General features: G+C 46.2%; 1 protein-coding gene across 2 annotated transcripts in view; it reads left to right on the forward strand.

The window, feature by feature from the left end:
* DPYSL2 (dihydropyrimidinase like 2) overlaps positions 1-12,058 on the forward strand; it is a 113,442-nt gene that overhangs the window by 29,440 nt on the left and 71,944 nt on the right. Inside the window, exon 1 of one of the 2 annotated variants that reach the window (XM_037812680.1) lies at positions 11,649-11,945. The exons of the other annotated variant lie outside the window; for it this stretch is intronic. Within the exon in view, the coding sequence (XP_037668608.1) occupies positions 11,907-11,945 (39 nt within the window). The 5' untranslated portion in view covers positions 11,649-11,906. Of the gene's footprint in view, positions 1-11,648; positions 11,946-12,058 lie in introns of those variants that run through there. 2 annotated transcript variants of the gene reach the window in all.

Consider the following 12,058-nt stretch of genomic DNA (forward strand, 5'->3'; position numbering starts at 1 on the left):
AAGGATCAGCAAGAAATTCTGTCCAGTTCTGGGCCTTCTTCCCCTGGACCCCCTGCCACAGTAGCTACAGGAGTCAGAGCATGACTTCATTTTGGGCCTCTATGCTTCATGCATTTGTGAGAGCCACAGGCTTAAAGCTCCAAATTTTGCCATCTCTCAAAGTGGTGTGGGCAGACACAGCCACCCCCAGAGAGCTGTGTGATGTTTAACTGTTAAATAAGCTTGGGGAGAGCTGTCAGCTGGCCTCCACCACAGTCTGGGAGGGATGATCAGGTGTCTGGGCAGGCATTGCTGTTTGAGTTGTTGTAGGTTCGGTGTACTTGTTCCCTGAGGGCATGAAAAGGGTAAGCCACTTACCTCCGTCCTAGGAAGGTTCCTGGTGATGCAGTGGAGGGAATTGACTGTGGCCAACTGGCCTGTTCATTGCAGTCATCCTGAGAACCAAAGTCACCTTCAAAAACGGGTGAGGCAAAGTTCCAGGGTCACCCCAATAGGAGCTGCTGCTGAGGACTGACCTGGGCGAGGTTGAAATAGTGATGCAACCAAGCTGCATTTTGGCCGACCGGCTATGGGTATCATAGACTGAGCATCTGGCTTGAGCCAGGAATGACCATGTTTCCTGATATCATATAATGTGTGTTTCCTTATTGTTGTAGAGCCTTATAACATTTTTCTGCATTTATGCTAGTTGAAATTACAACGGCCTTGGCATACTCTTCTCCATCATTCTGATTTGGAGGTTATCATGTGAACACCCACACCTCACCTCCCCAGCAGATGAGTATTCAGGAAAGGACCTGCTTTGGGCTCTCATGCTCTCAGCTCTGGGCCTGACCCCAAAGTTGGCCAAAAGAGAAGGGCTCAACTCCATGGGCTTTCTGGGGGTCATGAGTTTAGGATTCAGACAACTGTAGTTCTTGTGAGAACTTTGCTCATTCACAGGAATATGGCTACTTCTGGCATTCCATAGGCAAAAGGGCCAAAGGACTTGTATAGTTAAAAACAAAACAACACAAAACAAAACAAAACAAAACAAAAACCCAACTTAAGTGGCAGAGGAGCATATTTCTCAAATATTGGATTAAAAGAACATTTCATAAGGTAAACTTGATCATCCTGCCTTTGCCCATCCAAATTTCCCCTATATTCAACCAGGAGAGATATTTGTCATTCTGGAGGATGCCAGTGCTGGAAAGATTTAAGGAAAAGGATCTGCAGATACTGCTGTAGATTATAGAGGTTTCTGCGACATGGACAGTGTCTCCCAGAGAGGGCCTAATCCATCTATAAATACGATGGAGTTAAATGATCCCAGGCCTTAGAGTTCCAAAGGCTCCTTTGGTAGGAAAGAAAGGCTGTAGTGAGTGCCCATTTGTCCTCCTGGGAGTTTCAGCTAAATGGACGGGACCTAAGACAGAGTCTGGCTGTGAATTGTGTGCCTTGGAAGATCATGCTAGACCCAAGTCCCAGTGTTCCGGTTTGCTAATGCTGTCTTTTCACAAAACACCATAAATGGATTTGCTTTTAAAAAGGGGATTATTTGGTTACAAAGTTACAGTCTTAAGGTCATAAAGTGTCCAAGGTAAATCATCAACAATCAGGTACCTTCACTGGAGAATGGCCAATGGTGTCCGGAAAACCTCTGTTAGCTGAGAAGGCACATGACTGGCATCTGCTCCAGAGTTCTGGTTTCAAAATGGCTTTCTCCCAGGACATTCCTCTCTAGGCTGCAGTTCCTCAAAAATGTCACTCTTAGTTGCTCTTGGGGCGTTTTTCCTCTCTTAGCTTCTCTGGAGCAAAAGTCTGCTTTCAACGGCTGTCTTCAAACTGTCTCTCATCTGCAGCTCCTCTCTTCTCAGCTTCTGTGCATTCTTCAAAGTGTACCTCTTGGCTGTAGCAGGCTTGCTGCTTCTGTCTGAGCTTATATAGTGCTCTAGTAAACAAGTCAAGGCCCACGCTGAATGGGTGAGGCCACGCCTCCATGGAAATGATCTGATCAGAGTTATCACCTACGGTAAGGTGTGTCACATCTCCATGGAAACACTCAAAGGATTCCAATCTAATCAACACTAACACATCTGCCTACACAAGATTACATCAAAGATAATGGCATTTTGGGGGACATAACACATTCAAACTGGCACACCCAGTGTGACTGTATTTTGTAACTGTGACTTCTGACCAAGGAACTTATTCATTTATCCATCCTTCACCCACCTGTCCATCTATCCATCTATTCATTCACCCATCCGTCAGCCCATCCATTCTTTCAGAATTTGTTGTGTGCCTATTGTATGCAAGGCCCTATGACAGATGCTGAAGAAATAGAGTATGGCCTCTGCCTTCAGGAAGGTTATTCTCTAGAAGATGCAGACAATGTATAAAGAAAAAGGTACAGGGCACTGTTTCAGGTGCTTTGCTGGAAGTCTGTACAGGGCCCAGTGAGGCATAACAGGAGTGGTCAGCTCTGCCTGGAGGCTCAGGAATGGCTGCCCAGAGGAAGTGACGGAGTGAAGAGTCAGAGAGGGGATGGGCCTGGGGAGAGACAGGCATGTAAGCAAAGACTCGGAGGCTACAAACAACCCAAATATTCAATGAATGCAAAGATATTGATGTGGCTGGAGCATGGGGGTGTGAAATAAGGGTACTGTTCTGGTTTGCTAAAGCTGCTATTATGCAAAATACCAAAAATGGATTGGCTTTTATAAAGGGGATTTATTACAGCACAAATTTACAGTTCTAAAGTCATAAAAGTGTCCAAACTAAGGCATCAACAAGAGGACACCTTCACTGAAGAAGGGCCAATGGCATCCAGAACACCTCTGTCAGCTGAGAATGCATGTGGCTGGCTTCTGCTTGTCCTTTGCTCCCCGGTTCTGGTTTCAAAATGGCTTTCTCCAAAATGTCTCTGGGCTTCTGTCTCTTTTAGCTTCTCTCTCTTAGCGCCTGTGCATCTTTACTTGTTTTCCCAGGGCATTTCTCTCTAACCTCTGAGGGTCCCCTTGGGCAAGCTCTGGGCTTAGCATCTCCAAACGTCTTTCTGTCTGCATCTCCAAGCATCCGGGTCTGTGATGGCTCTTAGCTTCTCCTGGGAGCAAACTCTGGATTACATGTCTTAGCTTCTCTCCAAATGTCTCTCTCAGCTTCTCTGAGCTCCTTCTCTCCATGAACTCTCTTAAAGGACTCCAGTAAACTAATCAAGACCCACCCCTAAATGGGTGAGTCACATCTCCATGGAAACAACCTAATCAAAAGATTCCACCCATAATAAGTCTGCCTCTACAAGACTGCATTAAAGAACATAGTCTTTCCTGGGGTACATAACAGTTTCAAACCAGCACATTCCACTCTGTGAACCCCAGAAAGACATATTCTTTCCAAATGCAAAATATATTCATTCCTTCCAATATCATAAAAACTTCAATCATTTCAGTAACAATAGATAAGTACAAAGTCTCATCAAAATCAGTAACAGGTGTGGTTTTTCCGGTTGTGGAGGCACAGGTGCTGAGGGCAATAAGACAGAAGTAGGCAGGGGCCAGACCATTCCAAAAGCCGGGGTACCATTTTGGACTTCATCATACGGGTCTTGTGGAGCTATTTAAGCATTATGAGGGGAAGGGTAACACAAGCAGACTTGCATTTTAGAAAAAATACTCTGACTTCAGGATGGAATGAGACATAGAATGCAGGGTCCCAGTTAATTATGCATGTAAAAGATGCTGCTGCTAAAGGCAGTGGCCTCAGATGGGGAAGAGGAGAGAGGAATGGCGCCACTTCCCACTCAGTCTCTCAAACTCGCAAGATTACTTTCTTGCTCTCAGCCCAATCACCTTAAAGTGGCTATTTTATTAATTTAACTTTTTTCTCACTTCCTGATGGAACAGAGAGGAACTCCTGAGCCTGATGGAAGTGTGCAGGTTCTCAGATTCCTTCACCGGTTGCCAAACCTACACAAATTAAATGTTGCCTGATAGATGTTTAAAGAATCTGTTTCAAAGGCCCACAGATGTGGTTGATCATTGGCTCACAGCACAACTCAAACGATTATTCTTTCAATGATTCCCTTGTCTGCTTGTGCAGAGTCAGGGGCCCATTCTGTTTCTCGAGGGAAGCAGGATGTTCTTAGAAGTTTGAGGGAGCCAGGCTTCAGATTGATGGCACTGGGGACCAGTAAGCCCAGAGCCCAGGCCCAAGGTAGGGGGCCACAGCTATTCGGGAGCCCGTAAATCCCCTAAAGGGACAGTTGTGCCAGGGGGACAGCAACCTGGTCTTCAGCCAGCCTGTGACCTCTCTGTGCACAACACCTCCTTGTGCCACAAGGAGGAGACCGAGCATGAGGAGCTTGTGAGCACACCACTGGATTCCCTTTGGGTCTCCGAGCTGTGCCAGCTGGTCCAAGAGCTGTAATAAGCTCTCACTGTCGAGAGCTCGAAAACAAGTGGCGTGGGGAGAAGCCAATTTGAATAAAGGAAAATCCAATGTTTCGGTAAATTGGTACAATAGTTCAAATGCAATACTTTAAGGAATTCACAGACTACTAAGTTAATCAATTGCCCCCAAAGAGGTCTCTGGGGAAACTGATTGAAGGAATGGGCAAGTGTTGGGAAGTGTTTTATTTTTAATGTAGTTTTATTGAGATTTAATCACATAACATAAATCATTCAAAGTGGACAATCAGTTTTTCACAGTGTCATCTTATAGTTGTGCTTTCATCACCACAATCAAACTTTGAACATTTTCATTACTCCAAAAAATAAAATAAGAATTAACATCCAAAACATCCCACTCCCCTCCTCCCATTGTTCATTTATTTTTTTAGAAATACAGTTTAATTGAGATATATTCACACACCCTACAGTCATCCACAGTGTACAATCAATTATTCACAGTAGTATCATACAGTTATGCATTCATCACCAGAATCAATTTTTGAACCTTTTTCTTAGTTAGGGAGTGTTTTTCTTTGAGTGGTTCTCAGTACTTGAATGTGGCTGTTTTCTTTAAGAGCTTAAGCTTCTGAAATACTATCTTAACTTACTGGGTGTGGGCAGTAAACACTTTTTCTTGACCCTTTATGCAATTGAGACAGATACTGTATGACAGCAGGTTGAGATGGATGATGATCTGCCGTATTTCCTGGGTATGGTGGAGCACAGTGCCCAAGAGTGCAGAGTGGGCTTGGAAAGCGGGTCCCAGTTGCAGTTACCACAACTGGACTTTCAGGTGGATCCGAGCTTTATGAATGGAAGGCCCACTGTGAGGATATGAAAGGAGACCAGGGTGGACCAGAGTGAGAGGTGGGGGTCCGGGGAGGGAGGTAGAACAGGATGAGGCTGGAAAGGAAGGCAGGGGGTCAGATTGGGCAAGTCAGTCTTGATAAACCATCTGCATTTTATTTATGCAAGCAGAATGCCTTGTTGTCTGAAATTCTACCAGTCAGGATCTCCTTCATTTAGCTGTAGATGCCTTTGGGAGGGGTAACGCATTAAGTGTTCAGTACTAATGGTACCCTGGGGTTAGTTTATCACGTTAACAAGGAGGGTATAGCTGGGCCACTGAGTGAACCTGAGTTGGGTGATGAGGAAAGAGAAACTGGAGAATTAATGTTGGAACAAGGGGAACACGTCTAAGTGGACTGACGCAAGTGCTCTGGGCTCCTCAGTTGGGAGCCAGGGACAGTAAAAGGAGTGGAAGCAAAGAGGGACAGCAGATCACCTAAGCCCACCTCTTTCACAAGGCTGGTGCCAGTTTCCACAAAGTAGTTCTTTATCATCTAAAGAACTGGCCCTGTGGGTTTGGGGTCAGACAGACAAGGATTATAGCACTGCTCTTGTGCTCTTGTGTAAACTGGGTGTGGAACAAGAGTTTTCTCTAAGCTTCCCTTTCCTCATCTATAAAATAAGAATATGAAGACTTATGTAGTAGACTTTGTGGAAGGATTAAATAAGATGTATTTAAAGCACCCAGTGCTATAACTTTATCATGGTAGATGTTCAATAAATGTTAATTCCCCCCTTGCTAACTACAAGGCAATGTTTTAGTAGATTGTGCTGTTACTAGGAGGCAGACAAGTAGAATGAGACTGAATAAAGATATTTACCACTCTTTCATAAAATGTTATTGTCCTGGGTGAAGAACAGGGCCATTGATGCAATTTGCAGAGTGAAGAGCTGAGTTCTAGTCCATGTTTTCCTAACTTCCTCTTTCAAAAAATAAAAAGTGTGTGTGGACCAGATCTGTGGCTAAGTGCCTAGAGGTAGACTAGTTTAAAAAAAAATTCTGAACCTTCCCTATGGAGATTCTGATCAGGAGGTGTCTCAGGTGATTCCATTGCACAGGCAAGACGGGGAATGCTGGAGCAAGAGATCTTGAAGGCCCTTTCCTAGCCCTAAGTCCACCATGTCAAGGACCAAGGGGACCAGAGTGCACTCTCCTCACTCGCCACCAGAGGGCAGACCTGAGACACAACGGCCAGAGCTAGGTGGCGTCTGTCTGCCAGCTCTGACAAAAAACCCCAAGGAAAATCTGTAGTCACAGAGGATGATGTGCAAAGTAGGTGATGCAGATATAGAGTGGGAGAATTCTATGTTAACTGGAGGTAAGAGGAGAAAGCCAAATTCCACTAGATTATGTGAAGGGCACACTTTCCTCTGTGCCGTGACGTTCGACTGGATTTGAGCAGATAAACCTCAAGTTTTCATGCAATAAGAAGTTCTTCAGGATACTTTCATAGCCCTGGTTGAGTTGACTGCCCAATTTTAGTCTGCCCAATTTTAGCACGAGCAGCATCCATCTTAGAGGTCCAGTCACTCCAGAACCTTATCGGTCACTATTGTATCACCTCCAGTAAAGGACCCATCTCCCCCAGTAAAGGATGCATTAACAGCGGGCATGTACAGATGTATGGACCCTTGCTCTCTCTCCATAGTCCCTGCACCTTCAGGGTTGGACAGACAAGGACAATGACCTTTATTGCCTGATCATTTCTGCAGCAAAGGAGGCATCACTTCCAGCTCAAGTGTCCTAATCAATGCCCTTAGTTTTTGGCAAAGAAGAATTCCGGTGCCTCCTCTTTACCACTGCATTAATTGTAACCTTCCTTGCAGGCTCTCTCTGAGGCCACATCCCTTGGCGTCCAACTGCAGCAGTGCGGGGATTTGGCTTATTTTGCTTCTTTGCCACATCTAGGCTCTTTTCTTTCTTCTTGTCAGCAATTTATGTTTTGGCATTTTCCTGCTCTGTAACTCTGAACACTGCACATTCACAGAGCTCCACTGTGCTACAGAAGCAGAAATGGTTACTTCAGCTTCACAATTGGGGAAGACGAAACCAAGAGTAATGACAGGACTAGCCCTGGATGGAACACTTACTGTGTGGGATGTTGAGGAACTGAAAGCAGCCAAGACATAGCAGTGTCTGAGTGACAGTACATCTCTCTGACCCCCATTTCCCAGCAAGCAGGATGATGATAACACTTTAAAGATCCTGATTGGATGTCATTGTCCGGATGTCCATCCATGCATCCAATCCTTCTTGACACCCCCTCTCCCCCAAACCAGGCCCTAAATAAGGGGAAGGAGATGAGTGAGACTTTTGAAAGTGTTCCTCTTTTCTATGAACTCAAGCTTTAAATGAAAGGAAAATGATGTGCTTTGGAATGGGTGAGGATAGTATACTGGATATTAAATACCTATAATATTAGGGTATTATAGGTGGTATATGATCAGTGACATAATATAGGCATGTACAAAGAGTAATGGGAGGGTGGAGAAAAAGAACAATTTAAGAAATTGGTTCTGAGCAAACAATTATTCGAGATGCCTTGTATAATTCTGGGGTTGATTTTGGGATCGACACGCTCTCCGTGTGTTTTATCAGGCTTGGTGGTGTATGGCAGTTTTGTTTAGGAGAGACATAGCTTAGACTTTAGGCAGCTACCCCCACGCAAAGCATATGCTGCATCACGACAAGGTTTCCTGCAGTTTTGGGGACTTGGAGAAGAGCTGGCTGCCAAGAAGGAAGACCCAGCGAGGTGAAAGTTTTAAGAGAAAGGCCTGCGTTGGGGATCTTGTTAATATCCAAATTCACGGTGGTGGTGATGTGAGGGATGAACCTTTTCTTCTTTAATATCAATGACAGCATGTACAGGTGCACCAAATATTTAGGGCACCTGGACAGGCAGTGTGGTGGTCACTGAAGTAAGAGGAAGACAGGGTTCTTAGCATCCAGAAACTTATGATCTGATAGAAGTGGACAAATAATTACAGTGCAATGGGATGCATGTTAGAGTAGAGGCAAAAAACTAGGGAGTGCTTTATGCTTTATGGGGCAGGATGGGGGATGTTCACAGGGGAGGTGACATTAAGCTCAGTTTTAAAGGAAGTGGCGAGCAGAAAGGGAGGGATCAGCCTGGGTAAGGGAATAGCCTGGGGAAAGGCACAGAATTGAGAAGCCACACTGAGGAGCAGTGAGAAGGTTTGCTCGGACGGTGTGTGCGGTGTGTGCGCGGTGTTGTGTGTGCCTGTGGGCACTCACCTAGCACAGGAGTGGAGAGGGCAGAGAGAAGGATGGGAGATGAAGCTGCAGAGGAGGCTGTGGTAAGACCCTGAGACAGCACCTGGGTAAAATTTACTGCTCGTCCAAGGATCTGCGTGGGCAGGTTCTCCCAGCTTCAGGCCATCTTGAATGCCCGGATATAACCATTTCATTAAATGACTGTCTCCGTTACTGCGTCTTGCTCTTCACTGGTGCTGGGGGAAGAGGGTGGGAATGCAAATGGGTTTGGGGAGAAGTAGCCGAGTAAGCACATGAATGTGAAACAGATAACCTTATGAGGCTTTTTCATGTTTTGACATGTATTTAATTTTTAAAAATTCAAAAAAAAATCATGCCTGAGAATAGGTTCAAATATTTGGACGATAATGATTTGTAAACCTCACAGGAGGTCTTCATTGAGTGTTTTTCTAAACACAGTATAGAAAAAATGTTTATACTAGCAAATCTATCAGTGCAGAGTGGGTGGAAAATCCCCTCCCCCCTTTAGTTTTCTGCATTGCATTGAGCTATAAGTAAACTATTTGTTGGGTATCTTCTATGTGTCAAATGCTCTTAGGCTCTAGTCAAAACAGACAAATCTTTGGATATTTATGAGCAGAAATGTCAATGATCATGAACTAAGAACCTCATATCAGTAGTGCTACAGGCTATAGAAATAAAACTGACATAATACTAACCCTCTTTGGAGCTCATAGTTAAAAATGGAATAGTCAATGGGAAAATTGGTAAATGACAAGATATATTTAAATCTCATTAAGAGCAAAAACCCAGGAGCAGGGAAATATAAAAAGAATATAAGCAAACACTATGATTAGAGGGAATTTTAAATTAATTTGGATCTCCTTTACTTGCTTGACAAGTGGTGTTTTTCTTAGGCCTTATTAGGACACTCCTCTTCCTGCCTCCTCCCCTTCCCCCTCCTCCCACCCCCCAAGTTAGGAATTACTGTTGGCTTTCACAGGTAGGAAGGAACGTTTTATGCTTTGTTAGTCTTGTGACTTTAACCTTTACTGGCTGACACCAATACTTGCTGACATCAATTCACTTTGCTGTAGCACATCAGATATTTGAGGGGGAAGTGCTTCTATTTTATTTTCAAGAGGCACAGCTAAACAGAACTTGAATGAATTAATCGGCAGTGAAGCTTATTGTATGGCTACTCACTCAGAGCCCTTTTTTAGGACTTCAGATTTTACAGGAGTGGGAGTTAAAGGGTGAATTCTACACCTTCTCTTAGATGGGTAACTGTCCAAAGTGGCCAGGGTGGTCAGGTGCAGAAAGAGCCTGGAACAGAGACCCCCAGAAGCCCAGGAATTACTATGTATTTATTTGGCTAACCTTTGCTGAGCAGGTGGGAGCCAATCAAAGAGATCCTTTTTTTCCCCATGTCCTCCCTATAGCCTAGATAATATAGGAATTCTATTAATTGATCTTAAGCAGAGTAGCCCAAAGCCCTAAGTGGGTCTAGATGTTTCAGTCATTTTAGCTGCCTGGGCAGTCCTCCAGAGGGACCATCTCAGGTAGACCAGTGTTTGTCCGAGAATCAACCGGACCAGCTGTTTTCCTCTATAGGGATGCTGAAACTTAGAGACTAAGAGCATGGCTTGGGTGTACAAAGCCAAGGGGTCCCAGGCCTGTTCAACTGCTAGTAACAAGGAGAGGCAGAATGCCTTTTTGAGTGTGATTAAAGTCTTTGACTAGGGGCTTAGAACTCCATGTTGTTTTTAACTGCTTCCCAGAGAGTGTCTCCATGACTCAGTTTCCCCTTCCTTTGGAATGTTAGAGCTTTCTTTTCTTTCCTGCTTGCTTCTCCACAGTTCATCTCCTCGCTCTCTGCCTTATTGCCTGGTGTGGGGAACTGTCTATAGCACAATATTGGGCCTGGTAATCCCAACAGTTTTTCTTTCTACAGATCTGCAGGCACTGGCAACACGCGCTCCCCACTCCCTCAAGTGGGTTGGGGTGGGCATGACTGTTAGAACACTGGCTTGCTGGGGTTGAGAACAGAGCCCTAGATTGGGCCATTTTCGCCTCAACGGGCTGCTTTTTTTTTTTTTTTTTCCTGGTCCCCACACAGTTCCTGGTGGCAGAAAAGAACACTTCAGGGCAGGATTTCCAATACCCAGCTCTAGACCACAGCCTTCCCCGGAGTTCTCCCTCCCGACTTTCATTTCCAGCTGCTAGGCAACGGATGCCTGAAGCCCAGCGCTTGCCTTCAGGCTAGATTTCTTTTTTTCCAGCCTCTTCCCTTCCCTACGCCCACCTCCCCGACTCTAGGGAGCCACGGCCGGCTTCCAGGCACAGTCCCGGCTTCAGACGCCTCCCTTGGGCAGCACATCCCGCAGGCACGGATCCAGGCCGCCCCCTTTTCGGGCTCGGCAGCCGACGGGCGTGGTCGGCTCGGCTCAGCGGAGAGTCCCCGCTGCCCAGTTTTCCTTCCCTCTTCTTGCAGCAATTTGAATTCCCCAGTCGGTTCCTGGGCGGAGGCCGAGAGAGCCTTCGCGAAAGGAAAGGGCGGGTGGGAGGAGGGCTTTGCCGCCCCTCCCGGGCCGCGCGGCGCGGGCCAGCGGTGCAGTCGCGAGCTCGCCGCCAGCGAAGCCATTGGCTCGGCACAGTCACCCCACGCAGGGATGCAGCCGCAGCCTCCGCGGATTGGCGCGCAAGCGGGCATCCATCTGTGCGCGCGCGAACGTGTGCGTGCTGCAAGAGCTGCACCAAAGACCCATACGGTCTTGTTGTTTTGCTTCCAGGGTTCGTAATGACCACCCCTCCGTTGTCCCTACGTTGCTGATGCTGCATTTGGGGCAGTTGCCAGCTGCAGTTCTCTCTGCCCAGGCCCAAAGAAAGGGCGCGAAAGGCGCGCTCCCAGCTCCGGCGCACGCACCGACCGCCGCCCTCAGCCTCTCACTGCAGCATTTCGCGCTTTCTCTCCACTCCCCTCCCCTCTCGGCCTCCTTTGCATATCCCACGATTTTGGCCAATCAACGCTCGTGTCTCTCGAAGCGTATGGCTTTTGCCGAGAGGAAAGGGAGTGGCTGCCGGCGCATGCGCCGCGGAGGCCGACTTGAACCGAGGCTTTTATTGCTGTAGTTTATTTCCACCCCCTTCCCTCCGGTTCTCGCTCTCTTTTTTTTTTCCGCCCTAGCTGGGGCTGTGTTGGAGGAGAGGAAAAAAGAGAGACCGACAGAGGATTGCATTTATTTCCTACGTTCCCGAAATTTGTTACCAGCAAGACCAGCTAAGCCGTTACACCTTTATCGATCCTGCAAAAATACGAAGCCCCTTTCCTGGCAATTTTTGCTAGAAAGCTGCCCTCTTGAAATTTATTTTTTTTTCCCAGGAGAGAGATGTCTTACCAGGGGAAGAAAAATATTCCACGCATCACGGTGAGTTTGGTACTTGGAAAATCTGCGGTCTGCCAGCAACCTTTTGTGGTACAGAACACGTAAGGGATTTTCTAAAAAGAGGGGGTTGGAAGAGGAACACAACTTTTTTTTTT

The sequence above is a fragment of the Choloepus didactylus genome, chromosome 20 (assembly GCF_015220235.1).
Source record: "Choloepus didactylus isolate mChoDid1 chromosome 20, mChoDid1.pri, whole genome shotgun sequence".
Taxonomy (NCBI): domain Eukaryota; kingdom Metazoa; phylum Chordata; class Mammalia; order Pilosa; family Megalonychidae; genus Choloepus; species Choloepus didactylus.